This window comes from Tetrao urogallus (assembly GCF_951394365.1).
Source record: "Tetrao urogallus genome assembly, chromosome: 5".
Lineage (NCBI taxonomy): Eukaryota > Metazoa > Chordata > Aves > Galliformes > Phasianidae > Tetrao > Tetrao urogallus.
The window spans coordinates 8799580-8824432 of NC_136818.1; the positions used below are offsets into that span (position 1 = coordinate 8799580).

Here is a 24853-nt window from a genome sequence, read left to right on the forward strand (position 1 = left end):
TTCAAATGCCATAAGAAACGAGGAGCCACTTGGAAAATAACAATACTGAGCATTAGTTTTGAAAACTTCACTTCAGTTGTAGACAGAAACCTCCTCTTGTTTTATCCAAAGTGTTCTTGAAGACACCTGGTGACCACTGAGCACCTCAGTTCTGTTCTGACCTCCAAACCCTCTTGCAAAGATTTTCCCCCCTCTCTGCCAGCGAAAACTCAGTCAGAAGAAAACACAAATTGAGCTTCCTGTTGCCACCGTGGCATTTTATCATCCTAATCATGAATAATTTATCATGATGCACTTAAAAGATGTGCTTAAAACATTTATTTCTAACCTGCAAGACTCTGTTACTGAATTAACTGTGCAACCATATTTGCAAACAGGAATCACAGAATCATTAAGGTTGGAAAAGACCTCTAAGATCATCAAGCCCAACCAAACCCATCAAAACACATCATGCTGTACCCTGGCATCTTCACGTCAGCCCCTCCTCTAAGCAGCTCAGCACCAACATCTCTGCTTGTTCTCTGCAGAGCTCCTCCAGCACTGATTCCCTGCCCAATGGGGTCTTGTATATCTGCCCTTGACAGATGCTGCCATAAACCATTCCAAAAAGACCTCAGCAAAGCAGATTTGTAAAGCAGGTGTTTGCTATCCTCTACTTTATGGGGAAACTACAGTACAGAATTGAAAGGACAAATTAAGAGAAAATGCAGCAACAAAGGTACTTTGTGCTGTGTAGGGATGGAGGGGTGAAGAACTTACCAGTGGTTGGTTAGAACCAGAGACAACACAACCTGGATAAGTGAAAGAAGCAAATGGTAAGGATGGGGAAACAACATAGCTATATAAGTGGGTGAATCAGACAGATTTTGTTACTCAAGACCACAGCCATCGGCTTCCAATACCAAATAGGGCTCCCATCACTTACACAAGAGCCCAACGTGTAACACTCATTCCCCGCAGCACCATATCAAATCCCAGAATCATTAAGGTTGGAAAAGACCACTAAGATCATCCAGTCCAACCACCAAAGCATCACCCACAAGCCATGCCCACAAAGGACAAAGACCAACACTGCACGGCTGGCAGCCAGCCTGAAGGAGAGCTGCTCCTTTGGGCCGCACATCACACAGAGGCAAATCAAGCCTGAACTCCAACGCAGTGCTACCACCTGATTTGTTTCTGGGTACAGATCCACCTATCTGTTGTTCAGTGCCAGCACTTCCACCCCGCAGCTCATTTCCTCGCTGCTTGTTTAACACACTGAGGCTCAAAGGGTAAGGATACTGTAAAGCCCTCGCATTTACCATGGCTTTTCTGAAACAAAAGGCTTATTTTGTAGGATGTTGGCTAGGAAGAGTTATTCTGGGAGCAAGGGGAATGCTAATGCAGCGAACAGACTAAGAGGATGAATTTTACATTTTCAAGCATAAATTCTTAATGAAGTTAGAGCATGGGATAAGAATAGACTTTACAAAATAAGCCATGGTGCAGATGATACATGAGAAATCAAAACCATGCGAGGGAACATCATGAGTACTGGTATAGGAAAAAAAGAAAGGATAAAAAGTTCACCCAGTTCTAAGGCAGAACTGCATCCTAATTTGGCCATGAATTTTTAACAGAAATCGGTCCCTATTTTAGTTATTCCTTTGGAATAATATCTATCTTCACAGCAAAAGCTTAGCTTTAATCTGAAAGTCTGGGAAAGCAGTGATAACATATCATCTACCAGCAGGCAAACAAACTACTCGAGGTCGCGAGCCTCTGAGAAATGCACAATGTGCAAGGCAGATGAACACAAGAACAAGCATGGAACACTGATTTCTGTATAATTACAGATCAATACATCTCTATAAGCTGGTTTACAGTAACTCTGGGGAACCCACAAAGGTGATATATTAGTAAAGCAACATTTCTTAAAATTTACACAATATTTAGAACCTCACTTGATACATATTTATTTATATAGGTATGTAAAAACAAAAGTAAATAGGGCCATACATGTCAGAAGTTTGAAACACTGAGACAGATTTAATAACTTGCAATAAATTTGTCCAGGGTTAATTCCTCGCTTGGAAATGAAGTGCAGAATAGACAGATATGGAACTCAATGACTTCTGCAGCCTCCAATGAAAACCTCATTTCAAAATACTGCAAACAGTATTTAAAATTTTGCAATTCTAGATTTTATTATACTGTATTGTAGCACATTACAAAACGGCATAAACAAATGATACAATTAGTAAAAATACAACACAAGTATATAAGAGCACTGCTCAGACACTTTTAAAACAAATACAGCCCCCCTCCCTTCACCAACCAACCTTTAAAATATCTCAGATCTAAGGAAAAAAGAAAATATAGCTAAAGAAGTATCTCCATCTCACATTTCCTTACTTGTTCCCCGGGCTCTGACCAGCAAAGCAAGCACTGTGCAGACCTGGTAGACAAAAAAAAACAAACACCTTCTGGACTTTTGATACAAACGTGGGCTTCTGTGCTAACCTATAAAAAAGAAACTAGAAATAAACCCAAGTAATATTTTCAGCTCTTCAAATACTGTTACACAACTACTGATCACACCCGTAAAGCAGCACCACCTGCTTGCCCACAGAAGGCACTTTCCGCAGAGCAAACATGACTTGCGAAACGATAAAGCGAAGTCCTTCCAGCAGCGGTCACTTACAGCAGCAGTACGCACACAGTGGACGGCGGCGTCCTGCGGCTGCCCTTACTCCTAAGCAGGAGGGAGAAGTTGCAGAAGCGACAGGTCCCGGTGCTGCGCTCCATGGCGGTGCCAGGAGGCTGCGCGCGGACCGAGGCTGCAGGCTGGGACACGTCCCCAGGGCAGCTCCTCCATGCCAAGGGTGCAGCTGCAACCAACTCCATTTTGTCCAAACTAATCGCGAGTTGTCTGCGAGCGAAATGCTGACACTTGTGACTTAAAGGAATGCTTCCACTAAACGTCTGTGGTGATTCATGTGGAAAATTGGGTGGTTTTCTAAAAGAACCCAAGTACTGCTTCCATAACTTCTTTCCCTTCCTTTTTTTAAAATGCAAACAAATCCCTATTCCAACCCAGAGAGGTGGCACTGCTCCGATGCCCTTCTGACCACGGGTCGGTGACATCCCTGCCCCACAGACAAGGCTCCAAAGCAAGGCGAGGGCAGGGCACGAAGCACATGGAGCTTTTTCACCACTGCAAAGATTATGGTTCGAAGATTTTATTTTAGGACATTAATAATTCATACTGACAGTGTAATGTAAACTAGGCTAGAAGATTGCACTCTCAAGTACCACACCAGGGATTGAATGACAGAAGAATAAACACTGGCCAAAGAAGCGAAATTTTAGGAGATATGGGGAGATGGGACTGCAGGAGAATCTGGCAGACAACGATAAACATATTTTAGATGAAAAAAAAAAAACACCGACAGGAGAAAAGAGAGACTGAAAAAAGAATACAGAATCACAGACTCATTAAGGTTGGAACAGACTTCCAAGATCACCCAGTCCAACCCCACCCCATCATGCCTGCTGACCACATTCCTCAGTGCCACATCTCCATGGTTCTGGAGCACCTCCAGGTGACCCTACCACCTCCCTGGGCAGCTGTGTCACTGCATCACTGCTCCTTCTGAGAAGAAATCCTATGCAAACGCAAGCAGCTGTGTCATGCAATCACTGCTCCTGCCTGATTCAGGTCTGTTATATTGGCACTGGGTGCTGGGGATTAGTACTTCTCTGTTAGCATTGTGAGCCTGTTTGCACACTCAAAGGTTTCCAAGACAAAGCCAGAAGTAGTGCCTGGTCACCTCATAGCACAGTCACAAACAACAGGTACGAATCACTCAGCTTATCAGTGAAATTCATTCTAGCTCCCCTCCCAGAGCCTCTGGCCTCCCAGACCTGCAGCTGGTGCTTCCTCAGTGGTTGCAGAAGGCAGCCTGCAGCAAGGAATTCACACCTCCTGCTCCGAGCCTGGGCTTTAACGCTTCCACTGCTGCAGCGCCAGGGGGGACGTGGGGACTTGAGCATTTACAGTGCCTCTGCATGAAAAAATTATGCAGCCCAACATGGAAAAAACTGCATAATGCTGCCCCTGAGGATGGTAAGGTCAAGTGAGCACCTCCTGCATGGACACCCACAACACAACCCCCAGGGCGCAAGAGGAGAGAGCAACCGTGTGTGGTTAAATGACAGGGCAGAAAATCCACGGGTTTCACTGGGGCACTCACAGCCTGTATCTCAGGCCCTACAGCTTTACCAAGTTGCTGATGCTGTTACCAACATCACCGTGCAGCGTGTGACAACCTGCCGGAATCACCAGTTTCCCAGTTCAGCTCTCAGCTGCACACTGGTGTAAGCCAACAAGGCTACGGAGCTACTGGCAAGGTACATGAACTCCTTCAATACAAGGCACAAGACTCCCCATAGTCGCCATCTCCTGCTTGTAGTCTCAGTCTCCATCTGCTACTTCCAAGAATAACAATTGGTACAAAAGAAAATACATTTTAAAAATTTATTTATTAAAAATAAACGAACTCTGGGAAACTCATTCATTAAAAGTGAGATGTGCATTACAGTCCAGTTGCAGAAAGATGATAAACTCAGAATTCACCATTTCATATAAGGCATCATGACACAGCCACAGAGTTGTTCCATTACTTGTTACTGAGTTCTCATCTACACTGCTTCCTTACGCTGCTATGCAGTAAATGCTGACCCGTTATTTAGCACAATTAGGAAAACAGAACCTGCACAAATCAAGCACTAATCCAGGAAGGTGTCACCTATTGCCAAACCAGAACAATTCCCAAATGTCATTGCAGCTGAACACAGCCCTTTTCATTAATGCTCAGACATTTGTCAAATAGGATACTAACTAAAACAAACGTACCAAGAAGCTGTATCAGTGACTTTAAACTAAGATGAAGTTTAAGTAGAGAAAGGAAACTTATCACCAATTCTTGACACACCTTGAGGTATTTCAAAACAAAAACATTAACAATCTCATCAAATTTGAATTCTGAAATGTTTTTCACCTTACCTAGAAAAACAGAACTTCTGTTTGCAGGTGCTGCCCTGTTGTTGTAAAGCGCATGTACTCCTCAAACCAACAGCTTCCTGTGACTGTTGTAGAAATTCTGTTTTTCTAAGAAACTCTGTGACAATGAAATTATAGCGATGAGGGTCTTTAGTTACTCAACCTCACCAAGAGGCACAGACGTTTTAAAGAAGAGAGACATCCGGTCCCAAGGAGTCTCAGCAAGGTGGGTGCAGCTGAGCTGAGGGCTCGCTGTGCTACATGCGACCCTCAGACCTGGCTGTGCCCTAAGCCCTGCAACAGCCTAAACAGGAAAGGCTTTACATCAAGGCAGGCTCAGAAATGAAGTGTTCTGGAGCAAAGTTAGGTTTCCTGTTTTGCTTCACGTATTACAGCAAGGATCTGAGATGGTGACCACATCTTGCATAGGCTACAAACAAAAATTTTAAAACTTTTTTTTAAAACTTTAAAACTATTCCTCAGAGTTATAAAAAATCAATAGCTATTATCAATAAACTTTAGAAAGGCTAAAATGCCTCAACAAAACAAAATAAGGCTAAAATGTCTCAATGAAAAGAAGAGCAATCTCAATTACGTAGCTCTGTAAGAACATGTCCCACAGTTGGCATGAGCTCACGAAGTCAAAATAGCCCAAGAAAGTGTCCCTGGAGTAATACAGTGGAATCCACCTCTTTCCTTGATAAAGGATAATGAAATTCCCACTGAGATTCCACCTCACCTGCAGAGCCGAGAAGCAGAACCAGGGCACCACAGCCCAACGAGGCCCTTTCTGGAAGTACTGAAAGTAACTTGTCTCTTGCTGAGGAATTTACAGGGTGCAGTGCTCCTCAGAACGGAGGGAAGCGCGTGCTGCTTGAGTCTCAAGGCTCCTCACCTCCAAGAACAATTAAATTCACTGCATCTTGAAAGCAACTCAGTATCAAGAACTGCAGTAAATCCACCTTTAGATTGAACTAAAGGGCTACTGTGAGTGCACAAAGACTCACCAACTCATAAAGAAGACAAGCTGAGAAACACGGTTATCTAGACTTCCTGGCTACCCCTAAATGAGCACAAGGCAGAATGCAAACACGAAGCCCACAGTTTCAGTTCAGTTTTGGACACCATTCCCTTTTCTTCCTAAAGACACATGATCTGAATTCCAACCCACGACTGCCTCAACAATAGCACTCTTACTTCATCTACTATCTATTTATTTGTATTGTAATCATGCCACTTTCACATCCTTTACTCTTTAAAAGCTTTACATTATTTTCAGTTGTCCAAAGGCTATGTGTATCAAGTACTTTTGTTCTCAGCTCCATTGATTCTTCCTGAAGCCAGGAAGCCACTTCCATGCTAACTGACATGCTAAATGAACTAACAATTGTTCATTTGTCCACGTAGAAACATCAAAGGTGCCACACAAAGAGGGGAAAACTATACGGCTACTTGCAAATGCAGTATGATGGTAAAAAATAAGAACATTTAACATGAAGCCATACACCTTTCAGTTACACTTTCCACTAGTTCCCAGTACTATTTGCACAGAGATGGAAATGAGCCACTGCCTGGCTAACCTGGGGGTGTTAAGCTGTGCAGATCAATGACAGCAATAACTTGCCAGGATGAACCTTTGCTCCAAGCAAGCAGCAATGGCTATCACAGGCACTGTAACCAAGTAAACAGAACTACAACAAACAAAGGCAGGATAAAGCTGGATCAAGAGCTGCACAGGTGAAAGCAACAAGGACAAAAATAAAAAGTTATTATAGAAGACCTAAGCTCTTACACAGAGCCATGTCTCTGTGAATCATCAACCACTCATCATTTAAAGAGCAGATGGCTGGAAGGTCCCCATATGTGAAAAATATTACCAACAAGAAGAGACCATAGTAACAGTGAAATATAACTTGATACTGTGATTTTTCTATGAATTCTTCTTAATGATAACATTGATCCATGCCAGAAGCCTGAAGAGTAGAGCACTTGGAGGAAAAAGAGCAGTAAGCACCAAAAAGGCTTTAGGAATCAATAAATAATCATTATATATCCTCACAGAAGGAGCAGTTCTCGACCTATTTTAATAATCTAATTTAATTACTTATTACCAGACTGTTAATTAGCCTCAATTCTAAACAGCATTCAGCCACCTTTAAGCACCCTTACGAAGGAACTGCCAACAGCTTTTATGTAACAAGAATTCATTCCCAATCATATTGGTGACAATGACATTAAAACAATAAGAGAACTCTTCCATCACTGCTTCCAGAACAGCACGGAGAGCTGCTCCCATTCTGTAACAGCAGCAGGATGGGCAGCCACCTCTCCTCATGGCAGTGCACAACGAGCCAAGAACAGACATGAACAACGTCTCTATCCTTTGCTGACAGCCCCACTTTCACCCAACAGATGCAATATACATTTCTCTCCATTAGAGGGACAGATGCTTAAAATAGCTGAACTTCACATTTTCTTGTTACTCCTCCCAGAGCCAGCCAGCAGGAGCATTCTCCCTCTGAAATAACAGGCTAGGTTTAGAGGCTATTGCATTACCACCTGATGAGCAGCTGAAATTTGACCAGCTACCTCCACAGCGCAGTATGTGAACTTCAAAACCAGCTCTCTGCTGGCTCAAGTTTTAAGCAGGTACCACTTAGCTCCAATTTCATAATTGCACACACAAAGATCTCTAGATCATGTTAGCCTTTGTCTGGGGCAATCCCACTAGGTATCATTAGTAAGGGAGCCAGAGGTTTCCACTGGGGTCTTGCACGTCCTGTAACAGCACAGTATAGAGCAAGAGCTAATCCTGAATGTGAAACACGTCAGCCAAGCTCCCAAGCACCTCAATATAAACTGAATTGTTTTGGCCTTTTTTTTCTTCCCCCAGTTTACAAACTCCTTACTCATATTTAAGTTTACTGACACATCAGGATTCATTTCACTCATTATCCTCTTCAGACATTGTATTGCAGATAGACCTCAGAGTGCTGACTTCTCATAGAAGTCAACAAGGATTTACAGTGAACAGAACAGAGTGCAGTAGGTTAGCACAGACCCATGTCTCCAGGCAGGGCTTCTTAAGGGCCACACTCCAGCTGCTGCATTTTGAGGTTGCTTTTCTTGATATCAGTGATACCTGTGGGGGTTCCTCTGCTGTTTCACACAAGCTGAAGAGGCACATGTAAGGCAGCAAAAGGTACACTCAGGAAATTGCGTGCACACTCAGGCAGACAGGGCTCCATTCATTTTATCTTCTGGCCTTAAACTACAAATTAATTAAAAAATGTGCAGAAATGCAACGTAAACCTATACACTACAAGGCTGAAAGCAAATTACACATCACCAGGCTCTGCCCTTCTGTTAGGTTTTATTTCCTCAAACAAAAAAGCTGTTAAGTTCATAAGTGTTTACAGCAACACCAAACGGTTAGAAATTCCTAGTTGATACCTCTCCTTACCTCCACTGAAATGGATGGCTGTAGCATGGGCTAGACGGATTGCTCTGGGCTTGTGAGTTCAGGTAAAATACAAGAGGAGAAGTGACAAGTGCACAGTCAGCACTAAATGGGAATTTAAGGTGCTGCAGACCTGGAGCAGATGTAGGAGAGAACGTGTGCTGATGAACATCACTTCCTCGGCAGTGGGAGTACAAAGGAGAGGAGATTCTGACAAGGTGCCACGGTAGAAAAGAAAATAAATCAGGGTCAATACCACATCTTCTGTTTATCACATCAATAAAAAGGAAGAGAAAAAATAAGACTTTCAAAACACATGTTCTATCTTCTATCTATCAGTATAATAAACTCAGTGGTCAAAGTCAGCCAATTGTCATCCAAACCAAAATGTACTTATCAGTCAATACATAGTATCTAATCCATATTATTTTTCCACTATGAAAATCTTCTGATCTGGAATTACCCAAATCCTGTTTTTGAGAGATTCCCAGGTTTTCTGGATCACACACTGCTGTCCATTCTGTTAACATTAAATTTTAGCTGGGAAAAATCGACCAAGATGGCAATGGCACCAGTGACAGACACGGGCCATTTGCAGCACAGCCTTCGCAGGCTGCAATCTGGGAGCCGGGTTCTACAGCACAGCTATGGCAACGATAGAAACAGTCAACAGTGAAGACATGAATTACACAAACCATTACCTTGAGGACGTTTAGCACTGACAATGTTTTAAAACAGCTAGTTAAGCCTGAGAGCAGCACTGCAAAATGAGTTTATTCTAACTGAGCAGTGGAGAAACTGAGGCACAGAGAGGTTACGTGACTCGTTCACAGCACAGCCACAGCAGCATTAGGATTGCAGCTAAGAAGGCCGATCCCCAGCTCTGTGCCCAGTTCTGCAAACTGAACTATTACACCGTGCCCAGAGTTAGCAGCCAACAAGTATTCCTGTAAGCAGAGAGCACAGAACATTTCATTAAGTAGCTGCTTTTCAGGAAGCTGCAAACAGACTTCTGCATCAACATGAAAAAGCTTTAAGACCTACTTTATTGAACTACACACGATGAGATGTCCTTCACTGGAAATAAAGGAAAAGTTACCTTACAAATATTGATATTATAAAGAAATCCTGGTTAACCAAAAAAAGTATTGTGAAATACACTTAAATGATGAGAGCCTTCTGCCCAGATTCCCATAAAGTGACAAGATAACATGTTTTGAACTTTCAGTTATCTGAAAAAGGCAACAATATACTGCATTTGTTCCTGTGTTGAATCCTTACACGGTGAACGTATCGGCTGTAAGTTTGGGACAGGATGGCTGTCACCTGGTGTTAGGGCAGTGTGGAATGGCCGCTCAGCTGGACCCCTCATGGGGGTAACTGACAATAATGAAACTAAGTGCTTTAGTCTGGGAAATTTATACAACTTGCTACCTTACTTCTAACTTGTTTTCTTTCATAAGCAGCGATACAACCACTCTTAACTTTTCAGTGTAGGGAATCCAAATGGAACCATCAGTTTGACCAAAAATAAATCACCTCTGGTTGGAGTATGTGGGGTTTTTTTTTTTGCACATAACTGTGTGTAACTACACACGATCAAGTAAAGTTACAAAAGAACTGTTATTAAACATTTAATATCTAAACAGTGGAATTCAGTGTTACGATTCACCTATGCTCATTACTAGAAAATGCAAGTTCTCTACTACCTCCTCCTCAAAACCATGCAATCCCTCCTGCAAATAGGGAGCACAGCACACAGAGTACCAGCCACAGCTGCTCTCTGCTATCACTGTACGTTTGGCCTTTTCCTTTTTAAAACGTGGGCAGTGCTGGGCAGCGCTCACTGTGCTCCAGCGTTAGAACAAACCAGTGCTGCCATATGGTTACAACTATCACTGAGGGATGAAGAAAGTTTCTATTTGCTGTCCTTAGACATAACGCCTAGCAAGAAGGAAATCTGGGACGTGCTCCAGCTTTTGTTGGGTATTCAGACATTCCCCATGAGAAGTCCTGGAGCCGAGCACGTTTGCTGTGAATGTTCAGTGCTTTTAACTCCCTACTGAATCCGAATAGTTGTTATCAGTCAGCAACCTTTAGGTACAGGCAAACTTCCCCAGGAGCAATCTCTGCTTAAACAGCTGGTGGGCTCTGCAGGCTGCAGACTGAGGTTAAGCCGCCTCCTGCCTGCTCCTCCCATCCCTGGGCAGCTCCAGTAGCCCTGCTTGCACACACAGCACTAAATAGATGACTTCCTTCCCATAACCCATGGGAATAATAACGTCGCTATCAATAAACTGCCATTCTCACCAGTAGATTTTTCAAAGTGCTTGTAAAGTATTGAAAAGGATTCATTTTAATTTGTAGAAATAGCACATGACAATGTCAATTATTTTTTTTAAATAATAATTATTTTTTTTCCCTTCAAATTTAGAAGTTTTCATATGTCGCCTTAGTTTAAGAAGACAACAAAGGTAGCAAAAATTTCTCTAGATTAGAGCCCTGTAACAGCTTTCTTTGAAGTACTTATTAGGCTTGGAAGAGTGATCTAATTAGAAAGAGAGTTACGAACATTTAACTGCACTACATTAATCAACACCAGGTGCAAAACTTAAACACAGTGCACAATGTACATAAACACTTAAATACTGCTCTTCTTTCTGGCTATACTTTGTGGTAAATGGTATACAGAAATAAAATGCTCAAAGTGAATAAAATTCTCAAAGTGAAATTTTGCATATAGCGAAATAAGCAAGATGGATAAATTTTAGCAACAAAAAGCAACGTTTCTTAGCACAGAATACCCTGCCTTATTTTCTTCACCATCTCCACTTGAAATGTTTAAGTGCAACTCATTTCTCACAGCAGCCCTTACTGGATCCGCAGTGACGGGGCTCCCAGCCTCTGCTTCCTCCGCTTCATTGCGGTGCTCTGTGGTTCTGCCCCCAACCAGAGGCTTCAAGGAGAAGAACGCAGGGCACAAGCGCTCAGCGCGATCCCGAGTGCTGCGTGTGCCCCAGTGCCACAGAGACCTCAGGAGTTCAGTAGCAGTCCAGATTAGTCACATGGCTCACATCCAACACGTAATTATTTAAAAAAAAAATCTTCTGTGAATCGATCGATCCAGAGAAAGGCAACAAAGCCCACTGGTTTACGACAGGAAGGCACAGGAGAGTCAGACACACGCCGACCTGAGCTGCTGGGCTGACAGCAGCAAGCCCAATTTGGTGCTCAGCAAATCACCAAACTTCTCCCGGACTGCATGGGGCAGCTCTCCCCAAATCACATGGCAGGCACGACGTGAAGGCACACTCCAAAGGGTGTTGGCACAAATCCCACATGCCAGCTTGCAGACTCACACCGCGATAGGAACAGAGTCCCCACGTGCACCCACAGCCTTTGCAGAGTCATCCGCGGTGCAAAGAGCAGCTGTTCTCTGCTGGCGAGCAAACATATGAACCTGTCCCATCAGAATCAACCCCCTTCAGCACGTGCACGACTCTGTACTCAAACAGTCCCCGTGCGGCTCTGTTCAGCTGCAGCTCCCATGGCTGCCAGCCCTGGCCCAGGAGCAGCAGGGCACAGGGATGTATGTCCTTCAGCAGGGCACAGTGCTCCCCTGCACCGCGCACGCCGGCACTCCGTGTGCAGATGGTGGCTGCTATCAGCTCTCCAGCAGTGTCATGTATTGCGGAAAGCATCTATCTTCTAAAGACAACTACTCCTAAAAAGCGTCCTCCGTAAGAAGTCAGCTTTCCAAATAGAATTTCCAAATATGTATCTTTGGTAGATTTTAAAGCGTTATGCCAATTTTCTTGAAACCCATATTTAGGCATAGGAAGCTGCTGCTATCACAAGCTGTCATCAATCACAGCAGATTCCCAATTACAGCCCTTATCTGCAGGCAGTGGCAGGCACAGATCGAGCCCCTGCAGTCCAGTCCCATCAGGAGCACAGACCACTAGCCCGGGGTGTCTGGAGTGCATCCCTTCTTGGGGGGGGGGGGCTCTGCTTCTTTGATAATAAGAACAATGCTCCCAAACCACTCTTAAAGCCTCGGGTACAAGCAGCAGCATCCCACAGAACCCCGCAGGAAGGACTCGGCAGATCCCTCCCTCAGGGCCAGCCCCACGGACAGCTGAGAGCTCTGGGTTATTTTTGCAGCCCGTGCCCCATGCAGAAGGATGGAGCAGGCAGTGCACGCCACCTCCCCAGCTACAAAAATATCACAGCAGGAAGCGCTCAGGAAGGCACCATCCCTTACGCTGCTTCCAGACCCAAGCCAGGGCACAAACACAGCAGAACTTCTCACCCCTTCCCAGAACTGCTCCTTTCTCCTTTGGCTTCTCTGCATTGAGGCCCAGCACAGACCCCCAGCAGAAACACCCACCCTCCAAGATGGGCAGCAACCAAATGTCCTCCACTCCTCTGTAGATAAAGCACTTGGGCAGAACAGGATAAAGACATCAGGCAGCACTAAAGCTCACGTTTTTTATTCCTGCCATCAAATTTGTTATTTCCAAGGTCTAAGCATTACAGTTTAAAAAGAACAGAAGTAGAGGCCAATATAAGCTGGCATCCGGCACATCCTCCCAAGAGATGCCTTGGTGTCTTTAAGTGTTATTTTGTCAAGAAGCCAGGGATAAGGTAAACTGTTGTTTAATGAAATACCCTGTGAAGCTCCTAGGGCTGCAGAGTGGGGGGAATATTTCCTTTAAAATACACTGAAAGGCATAAAGTCCACAGTAAGAGCCTGGCACGTGTCTTTATCATACATGGTTACCTTGCTCACCATATTTCATACAGACAGACATACAACTTCACGGTTCATACCATCTCCTGTCAGCACCTATCACCATCAAAACAGCAGTTGGTAATATCTGAATTATTCAAATCTTTTACTGTTGTCCCACCCCTCCTCCCTCCCCATATCTAACTGCAATTAATCTCACACAACAAGGCCAGCATTTCTGAAATCTTTACAGACATCAAAATATGCTATTTTGGGGTGAAAAAAAAAAACTGTTTTTACTGAATATACTCTGGATAATGATTATTTTTAATGTTTCTTATGTCTCCAGGCTCATTCTCCCCCAGACATGCACTATAAAGGTACATTTGGTACAGATGTCTGACAGCAGGGAAGAATTAGTACCAAAATTTGCATCTGAAATTAAAAGCTGGTGTTGCAAATTTAGTTTGCAGAGGAAATTACTCTTTTCAAATTTAGATACAATTTGGAAAGATGGTATTTTCTTTCTAATAAAACATTACCTTTAGACATTGCAAAGATTACAGCAATCCAAGCTGGTCAACTGCCCAAGAAAACATGGGGAGTTCAAACAAACTCACAAAGTTCATAAAAAACCTGAACATGTCAATAAAGTTTGTGTTATGAACAACTGCGTTCATTAATACTGAGACAGCAAACAGGAAACTGGTTGGTTGGTCCCAATGCACCTCCAGCCAGATCCAGTGACCACTGGGCAGCCAAGGCAGCAATGTAAGCAACAGTGAACCCCCACAGCCACCACCCAGCACTGTGTCACACACACGGACATGAGCCTCTGTCCTTCCAGGCCTGGAGCATCCCTGGTGCACTGCAGATGCAGGTGCAAATCCAAAGCACCTGGGAGCTGAAGGCAGCAGTACAAAAACAATCTCTAGCACTGAAAGGAGAGAACAGGGTAACGGCCCACTTCCACTAATAAGAAGGAGATGAAAGTTTGGGTCTTTCACTCGGCATTTGCTGTTTGATATTAAAGAAAATATTCATGAATGGTAATTATTTTTGTGAACAAAATACGAGAACAACATATCCAATACATTTATATGCATAATTTATTCAAGGAAAACTTTGAACTCTGATTATTGAGCCACACTAGAGACAGAATGCCACTACCCTTTCCTCTACTAATACTTGTGTTATTCAACCTCTTTACAACATACAACTCAGCTGAGTGAGATTTCTTTGAGTGTACTGAACTGAACCCTCCATAGGAGCACACAGACTTCAAGCACAATGACAACAAAATGGTATCTCATTAATTGAGCCATTTATCTTAATGATGCCCTGCACACAAGTCTCCCACCTGTTTCAGGTGCCTACTTACTCTCTGTTTAAGATTAGACTGCCAGACCTCCAAGGGCAAAGCCATTACGGTGAGCTTGTGTTCCCTTCTACTGACGTGGAAGAGCAGATAACAGACTTCCCACGCTCCATTCCACCACTCCTTTAGTTCAACTTCTATACAAGACCTTCTTTAAGTGGCAAAATTGCTCATGCTCTCAGTACTGAGACACATAACTCCACTTCTTTTCCTCAGCACAAGGAAGGGAAGCAACAGTTGTTCATGCCTACAATCAGTTCCTGCATAAAAATAGAGTCAATAATGCAGACAAAGGCAAATATGAAGCAACGAGTCAGATAAAGACTAAGTTAGAAGTGTTGTCAGAGAGGGCTCTCCCTTCTCCATTCAACAATGACAAGTAATCTATTTCAGTCTAAAACCTTTCTAACTTAACAGTCAACCAACACAATGACCTAGCAAGCACAAACTGGAGCACAGGAGGCTCTGTCTGAACACGAGGAAGCACTTCTCTGCACAGGCTGCCCAGAGAGGTTGTTGAATCTCCATCTTGGGAGACCTCCAGAAGCCATCTGGCCATGGGCCTGGGCACACTGCTGTAGGTACTGCTGCTGGAGCAGGGGTTGGGCCATGTGATCCTGGAGATGCCTTCTCACCTCAGCCATTCTGTGAATAATCAAGACTTCCTTTTACCTCTGGCTTGCTGGCAAATAATGACTAGCTGCCATGATGTGGTTGTTTTACAGCAGTTAATGCACCCCAGCCTCCTGACCAGCAGAGAAAATGCTGAGTGGCTATATATTTCTGTATAACACAGTTGACCCTGAACTGTGACAAAGGCTGGAGTCTGTACAGAAAATGGATGCACCGCTTGAGGATTCCTGGCTCCGAGCCAGAGGCTTCATCCATCTGTCAATTCCTGCTTCCCTCCTGCCAGCAAACAAAAGTCAGTGAACGACAGCCAGTGACTCAGGGCCTCACTACATCCATAACCACCCCTACTCCTCAGCCACAGTACAGTGCCTTTGCAGAATGCATTTCTTATTGCGTATTCGCTGGTGAGTTGATGCAGGTAGAAGAAAAGCCTCCAGAAGAACTGATATACATACTGCCTACAGCATATATCTCAGTGCACATTCTTAGGGCACTCCTTTTGACAGAATAAGTAAATTTATAAATGTAACATATATACTATATATATACATACACATTATTATTATTGCTGTTCTTGATAAACACTTCTCTAATTCCTGATTTAAAGACTAACAGTGGATTATTATTTTTTTTTTTATTTTACATCAAGTAAGCACTCTGATATTGGGATATCTAAATCAGATGCCTCAGCTCCATAGTACCTTCTTCAGTGATCCCATATGCTTATCAGTATGGCATCAACATAAACATACATAAGCCATAATGCACCACTGAGTTCTTAAACACTTACACTTCTCAAGGAAAGAAAAGTCATCTGGTAGAACTGACAACAGAATCTGTAATTCCAGAAAATACAAGTAATCAACTACGTAACAAATGCAACTAATTGAACACATTTCAATTCCTCCCAGGCTTTAGTCTCACCAGTAGCTGTGAGTTTTTGCTTTAAATTTATTACCTGGGTTGCCTTGACGTAGATTGCTATGATGGCAGAAAACTAACATCAAGTAATAAAAACTGAAGGTGTTAAATCAGTGTAGAAATAAAACAGTCATTGTTTAGTCACAATCAAATAAAACATTACACACTTGAAGGATTTCATTTCTATCTCAAGTATTCCAAATGGAAATGTATGAATAGTTCTGTGCCATGCCCATCACCGTACTTGAAGGAAGGGAAAATCTCTGGCATCCTCAATTGCAAACTCACATTTTTTGCTACAAAAATAATGTTGTGTTAAACAAACAAACACAAACCCTACTGGTAATTCTCTGTTCCACCATATGTTCAAAGAACCTTCACTATCTCCAACTTATCAGCACCACCATTCCTACACATCCAACAAATGTAGTGAAGCTTGCCTTCAAGGAATGCTGGCAAAAAAATACAAATACTGACAGTTTCACATTCTTATTTTCATGACTCATTGAGCAGTTGACTGCTGTCATGTGAACTAAATTAAAAGTTTTGATCATATCCCATTTAAAAAAAGCCTTTTGTCTCACTGCATTGTTCAGGACTGAATCAGTGGCACCACACAGCATTTTCTCCTCTTATACAAAGGAGAGAGCTTGCATTAAATGGTTCAAAGTTATTTCTCAGTAAACCCCGAGGAAGAAAGGTTATGTGCTTTTGTGAGCTTCACGTCTGTGGCATGGGAAGCCATTTCAAATCACAGTGCAACAGCAGCCAGTTCACATGCTTTCCCTTTCATACAATGCAATCAACAGTGCCATCTCTTGCACAGTAAATCTGTAAGCATAGCAGAAGCTTAATTCTCTTACTGTAACTGTTAATTCACTACGATTTTTTAAACATCACAATACTAGAAGTCTGTTACTTGTTTAAACTTCATTTTAGAAGCCTGCTTATCCCAACATTTGCTGCTTGGTTGGAATATCTCTGTGACACAGAATGCTCTGCATGCACCTGACTGCACGGCCCAGGATCTGTGCACAGAGATTTCTGCCAGCACAGACTGAAGAGCAGTCATCAGAGCAGTCCAAAGCACATCAATAACCAGAGATGGCAGCCGAATTGTTCTGGGGATGTCACAGCAAGTAACACTCAACACCGCCGCTCCTTCCATGGCAGGATCAGCTGCAGCTGATCATTAGCAGTAAGCCTATGCTACTGCTAACTATCCTACTACACGTAAGGAAATGAATAGAAATTTAACCTCAGAGAAATGCAAGCTGGCTGCTTCCAAGTGCCCGACAGATTTTTGAAAACACCGACAGAGAAAACAGGACAGGCTATTTATATGGCTTCCACAACTGAATGCTATACACGTTCAAATCAAACCACATAATGAATAAAGAACAGTTCTACTTACAAGCTTCCTCTTCGGGGGAGGCTGAGCTCCTTCTGGAAAACAAACAGAATTAAAAAGCAGAGTTAATTTCACTTGTTTCTGTATTCCTCCCTTATTTCTCAGCAGCAGCAGAGCAGCCACTAAGGGCTGGGGCCGCCAGGTGGCAGCAGCCAGCCGAGCTCAGGGGAGAGCTGCAGCTGCTGGAGCTAACAAGTGAAAGCACAAATACATTTATTATTTTCAAGTACGAATTCTCTAAAGTTTGGAATTTCATTACTGTTTCACAGCACTGAGCAGATTTCATGTACGAATTCTCGCAGACCTGACAGCTCCCAGCATCGAGGAATAAATTCCTGCCATCAGACAAACTTGTCAAGATCTAATCAAAACATTTCAAGTGTAAGATAATAAATCGTGAGCATCTATAACAGGTTGTATGTTTTATATTCTGGAAAGGTATTTCGTCTGCTCTCATTTATTTGGAAGAATTAAAAGCTTCCAACTGTGAAGTCTGCATATCAATGAGTGCTCTTTGCCAATGCAAGTAGGTAAGTAGGTAGGGTGTAATTATCATATACCTCGCACTGTTCCACGTTTGTGTGCAATCTATATGCATATATACACACACACATACACTGGCACAGGCTGCCCAGAGAAGTGGTGGATGCCCCATCCCTGGAGACACCCAGGGTCAAGTTGGACCGGGCTCCAAGCACCTGATGGAGCTGTGGGAGTCCCAGTTCATTGCAGGGGAGTTGGACTGGATGAGACTCAAGGCTCCCTGCCAACCCAAATGATTCTATGATTGAATGCATCTCTTGCACCATGCGAGCGATCTATGTACAACCAATTAACCCACGGTACAGCAGACCCAACAGAACAAAGGTGCCTCCTCCACCTAAATGATGATCTACTTCTCCCAAAACAATCCATCCCAGAATTGGCCCACACAGACAAATGAAGCACTGACATGTCATGGCACTGGCTGGAAAAGGAAAGCAGTGGTCCTTAGATCTCTTCATCTATCTTCTCTTTTTTGAGATGTGAGGCTCACACGTTGCTTTGCTCCAGGCACGAGGGCTGCAGAAGAGCTCTAACACTTCCTGTCATTGAGATTCTGCCACAAACTACTGCAGGAATCATGATCCAGCAACAGCAGCAGCCAAACCTCTTCCTTTCCTCTGCTGGACACTTGTTTTACTCACATGATGAAAGCCTTAATGCTTCCTACACTATTAGCTATTTCAGGATCAAACACACCCAAGGTTAAAAGAAGGATTTGAGCATTGTTCATGAAATCATCTTTCGAAATCTGTCATCAACTGAGTTTCCAAATAAAGAAGGAAACATACAAGCAGATAACATCTCAATGCAGCTGAACTGTTGCCCTGTCCACGCAGTGATCCTTTTCAGCCCTGACAAGCATCTCGTGGCTGTGGGATCAATAGGCTTCCAGTTAACCCAGCAGTGCTATGGCCACTGGAGACAGCAGCGAGCAGCAGAACCAGGAGCTCTGCCTCTTTGGCGTCACCTAAAGAAGTTCCATCTCAGAGAAAAAGGCAATACGCAATGGCTGTGGATGGAAGCAAGGAGGGAGCAGGCAGCAGGCAGAACTGATGCCCATCTCAGGACACTCCCATTGAAAGCTGCAGAGCCCCAAGGGACACGGTGCCAGCAAACACCTGAGTGGGGATGTGATCACAGGGCAGACGCTCAGCTGGAGTTCATGCTGGCTTAGGAGTTGTGTGTGCAGTGGGACCCATTAAGAGCGGGTCCTACAAATGATAGGATAATTTCAAACACGCAGCAGCACTACAAAAATGCTGATTAAATGACTGTGAAACATAACTGAGAAGTCCAACAGCATTTCGCAAATACCCTCTGAAAGTGAAAACTGCTCAGAATCAGTTTTATTGTGCAGATTAAATGTTTCAGATACTAAAAGATGAGGGAGGTGTGATTTGACTGGCGCCCACCCACTCCACAGCTGAGCATGCCATTACACATCCACCCAGCCTTTCAAAGTAAATCACATTTAAAGAGCTAACATAACTCCTAGAAGAGTGCTCAGCTGCAACGGCTTGGTCTGAAGCACTATTTACAGGGTGCAGCTGTAACCCTTCATGCAGAAGTGCTATTTTCACATTGACCACCTTTCCAACAAGGACAAGCTGTGAATGCTTGGGATTTTGGATGGCCTCACCCAAAGGCACACCTGTCATCCCAGCACTTCTGCTGCCCCTACCTGCAGACACCTCCACCATCCCACAGCCATCCTCCCTGCTATCTGCTCTGTAGGGTAACAGCAAACCCCCCACACAGAGGCTTACGTTTTATATTTGGTTTACACTAAACGTTGCATACTTTAAATGACTGCTGCACATTATTCACCAGGAAATTCTGGAAGTGGAAACAATGAACCTCTTTCACAGATCCTACGTCAGAAAAAAATAAGAAGCAAATTAAACCCTGCACAACCCCACACAAATGGCAGCAACAGACTGCTCTGAAAGTTAATCTTTTGTATCAGATCCATGTTTCAAGGCACAGTTATTAAACATGCAGCCTGTGCTCCACATGACAAAAGCGGCAGCAGGTTTGCAGACAAGAAGCGAAAAATGAATTTTGGGAAAGAACTACAGCATCATAGCACTTATCAAAGCTGGTTCTGAGCCCCTTCTTCAAAGCAGTACCTTAAATTTGTTTCCCTCTATCTTATCATCTCCAATAATGCAGATATAAAATCATGCTCTAATAACACACTACAGTTCTGATCTCACAACACAACAGCTCCTCACCAGCCCCATCATTATTCATGAAGTCAAAACAGAAAACGTTATATATGGTCATAATAATTTTTGGTTTCTATAGTACATGGTTTTCTACATACATACTGAAAACGTATTCTATAGTGATCTCTCATACACAAAAATTGCCATAAAACATAATTGTTTGACAGAAGAGAAAGAGTGCTATCTTCTGTATGCATATATGCACACTAGATGGAATGGAAATAAAGTCTATTTGTTCATTGACCTATGCGACAACCCACATCCTTTAAACTGATACGTTATGTTCTGAAAGTGTGGAGAGAACAGGAGCCCATCGCTCACTATTGTCACTTGATCTCAACCCCGTAATTTGCCCTTCAGTGTGGAGCTGCACATATGGCACAGACCCACAGGCAAAGTTGGATGCTGGAGCCGCACTGATGGCAGTTTAAATGCAGCCCTTTCAGACTGAAGGGAGAACCACGGCTGCCTTCGGGATGCCTCACACCTTTGCCAGAGCAGCCAGTGTGATTCCTGAGGTTGCCTGTGACCTTGGCTTCCTGCATGGCAGCTCGCTATCATACCAGTTGGGACAATGGACAAATATTTTTACAGCTATACCAGTAAATACATTCCAGTTAATAAGTTAATAATTCACAGATGATGAAACTCCACTGGCGCTCATTGACCTAGTACCGTGCACTCGTGTTTTAATTTTTTTCCTTTGCTGACTATGTTTGCCTTAGGGTATCCACCGACCAGCAGGGGATTAATTAAATCTCTTTCTATACATAACCATTTGCATTACAGAAATGATATAACGAGGGTTAGAATCTCCAGTTCTGATGGAAAATACAACCTGGCCAGGCAAGGACAAACTGTAATCCATCCATCAGATTAACAGAAAAGAATTTTTCATGGTGATTAAGAAAAAAAACACCCACACCACACTAAGCTCCTCTTTTTCTATCAGAATCTATCAAGAAAAATAATTTCCTTCTTCTCACCATATCACTGTAAATGGTTATTAAAACAATACTTCTCAATTTCTCTCTCAGGTAATGATTACATCTGATATTGTTTGCCAAACTCATCAGCAAAGAATTTTAAACAGCAACACAAACCATTTATTAGCTGTACTGAATGCCAGATTAGCCTATGGAATATACTGCAGATGCTGTTTTATATCATATACTGTCTTTTTAGAAATTAAATTCAGAATCATATGGTTACATCATCTGCTTAACTACAGTGATGCTTAAAATTCAGAAAACAAATACCCAAACACTTTCTGCTGTCATTCAAAACACAGGGAGGACACCGAGCTTCACTCCCAGACCTCACTGGAGCCCCGTACCGAATTTATACCTGCAATCAATCGCACGCATCCTGAACTGCCAAACCCAGAGGTGCTCCTGTTCCCCAAAGCACCCTCCTCAGCACTCTCACCTTCGTGGCTGCGGGTGTCAGGTCCTTCAGGACCACATGCATGGCACTACGATGGTCTGCAGTACACCTGTTCAGCTGGTGCTATCCTAAATAACCCTACACACCCAAAGCAAACAAACACATTCTTTGGATTAGTTCCCTGCCTCAGCAGAAGTTGTCTGCCTGTAGAAACATCATTTGCAAAGTGCACTAACGCATAAAAGCAACAGTGGGGAAAAAAGAAAAAAAAAAAGACAGCTGTTGGGCTGACAGATGACCCCATTTCTCTAAATAAACAGTTTATATCAGTCCTGAAACCAGTGGGTCAAGAATCAGCCAACGATGCATTTAATGTTTCTAGCATCCTCTGGCCTTTTTGTACTCTTCTGCAAAAAAAAAAAAAAGCCTTGGGTTTATTTCAAATAATGGCAAAGAAGAAAATAAAGCCCAAAGCCCTTCCAACTTTAAACAAAATTCTCAATCACAGCCAATTATTTCCTTGTCCCCCACGAGCCCTTCTGCCTGAGCAACACAAAGTTCCCCCTTTGTAGCAAAGTGAAGGATCTGGGCCACATCTGCACATTAACCTCTCAACAACATATGGCTCTGCAAGTTGCCCACTAACCTTTTGTACCACTTAACCTCTGGGCCAGTCATAGGACTAAGGCTACTGGTGACTTGACCTAAAGTAATTACAGAATACATCTCAAAACCGATGAGAATTTCCACTTTTCACATAATATTCTGAGTAGGCTCCACTTCCATAAATGTGCATATCATATATGCATGTTCCTATGTGTACGTACAGACAGATAAATATTGTTTTCTTTTTAATATAAGCTGCAGTGAGATCTCCATGTTCTGAATACCACATCACATTTTGAAGCCCACAGTACAACACGATGCAGCACACCATGGGCCCAACCAAACCCATCCATGTCAACAGATGCAACTGAAGTCACACATCATAGCTTGAGCAGACAGATGACAACACGAACAGCGTATGCAAACCACATTTCCAAGTGGGTGAGCAGAGAGCTGCCCGAGCCCGGGCCCACAGCAGCTGCAGCTGAGCTGTGGGTCTGCATGGACGCTCGCAGCCAAGGCTCACTAACAGCATGGTGAATGACTTGCAATTCTCCGAGTCTCATTTCCTCCGCAGCGTTCATTCCTATCTCTTATTCGGGACTGAGAGCCCAGGGTCAGTCTAATTCCATGCTATCGGTAAAGCAGCAGTCTTTCATTCACGGTAAAGAAAATAGCTACCTTCATATTCGATCCCAGGCTTTTCAACTGAGGTTAAACAGTGAATGGTTTCTGAAAATTAAAGCCAACCCCTGAGAACCCCAGTCACATTAAGAAGAGCAGGTACAGTAACTCAGCTGTTCAATCCTGGATGTCAGCAAACTAATTTGCCATCAGCTTGATTGTCTTCCCCAAGGCTAAAAAAAAAAAAAAAAGAAAAGAGCAATTGTATAGCAGCAGCTCTCTTCAGATACATTTGCCACACTTACTTTTAATACATAGCACATAAAAGATCGCAGATATAACTTCGTTTGAAGATTACAACTTACACATTGCAGCCCCAAGAATCATAGAATCATAGAATCATAGAATCACTAAGGTTGGAAAAGACCTAGAAGATCACCCAGTCCAACCGTTCACCTATTCCCAATAGCTCCTACTAAACCATGTCCCTCAACGCAACATCCAGCCTTTCCTTGAACACCCCCAGGGTCGGTGATTCCACCACCTCCCTGGGCAGTCCATTCCAGTGCCTGACCACCCTTTCTGAAAAGTAATACTTCCTCATGTCCAGCCTGAATTTCCCCTGGCGTAGCTTGAAACCATTCCCCCTGGTCCTATCACTAATGACACGAGAGAAGAGGCCGAGTTGTAGATGTGGCGCAGAAGAACAGAACAAGTAGCAGAAAAGACTTGCTCTCATAACAGTCGATATATAAAACACAACAGCAATAGCTTCAGCAGGCTGTCAGATAACTGACTCCCAAAACAAAGTAGCTGTCCAAATGTATGGACCAACTACACACAAGCTGAGATGCATAGTAGTCTTCTGCCTTTTATTTAGGCAGGCTATAGCTTAAAATCTGAGAACTAACATACTTAACCAACTCCAAATCTTTATTACATACATTATATTTCTGCACAGATTAGCCTGCGGGAGAGGAATACTGGGAGGAATAACGTGCACAGCTTAGACAGCTCATTAATCTTTCTCATTACCTAATTCTAGCTTTACAAGGCCACAAAGCAGATCACTGATCCAGGCTGTGTGCAGAGCAGGCTGCCAGCTCTAACTGCCACCCAAATAACAGGAGCAGCATTCACAATGCTCACTCATTCTGCCAGGCCACGCCAGCCTGAGAAATTTAAGTCAGAAGGTCATGCTGTGCAAAAGTTTGGAAGATGCAGAAAGGAGCGTCATCTCAGAGACATACAGGAGCACGCTATTGTTAGACACTGCTCTGTAAACTATCCTGTCTTGACTTGCACCAAAAATTCCTTCAAGACTGGGCATGCAGTGACCCCAAGGAAACGGTCACAGCTGCTAAAGATGCCAAGAGCATTACAAATAAACAAACCCCGTTTTATTCCCTCTCCCATTGGCTCGTACTAATATTAATCTATGATTAAGTCGGTTGTCATTTCTACAACACACGCATCTACTCCTTAAGCTGTTTCCAAACGAATTGACAGTCGGCTTCAGTGCTACCTGACCACTTGTTTTATTTACAGAAATCATCAAGTATCTTCTGTTCAATTTATAACTGAGTACTCAAGCCCAGCGCTCACGTGGCTTACCTTGCACAGAAGTTCTATAAAACAGTGGGTATCTCATGTGAAAACTTCTGGGGCTGCTCACCAGCTCACATCCATTCAGTGCATTGGTGATGCAAGCGTGAGCAAGGATCAGTGGTTACAAAGAGAACTGCATTGAAATTTGTAGTTTGAGAGAACTCTGATAGTGAAGATGGACCCAGAAAGGTTCACCGTCAGCTCAACATTAACACCATCATCAGGCATCTCATGACATCCAGAAGGGTCCTGGTTGTTGTCAGCTTTGCCTCT

General features: G+C 43.3%; 1 protein-coding gene across 1 annotated transcript in view; it reads right to left on the reverse strand.

Annotated features, from left to right (window-relative positions):
* MAST2 (microtubule associated serine/threonine kinase 2) overlaps positions 1-24853 on the reverse strand; it is a gene marked incomplete at both ends in the record, with an annotated part of 161343 nt that overhangs the window by 73982 nt on the left and 62508 nt on the right. Inside the window, 3 exons of the mRNA XM_079535767.1 lie at positions 8511-8717; positions 9552-9584; positions 17586-17617. Of these exons, the coding sequence (XP_079391893.1) occupies positions 8511-8717; positions 9552-9584; positions 17586-17617 (272 nt within the window). The remainder of the gene's footprint in view (positions 1-8510; positions 8718-9551; positions 9585-17585; positions 17618-24853) is intronic.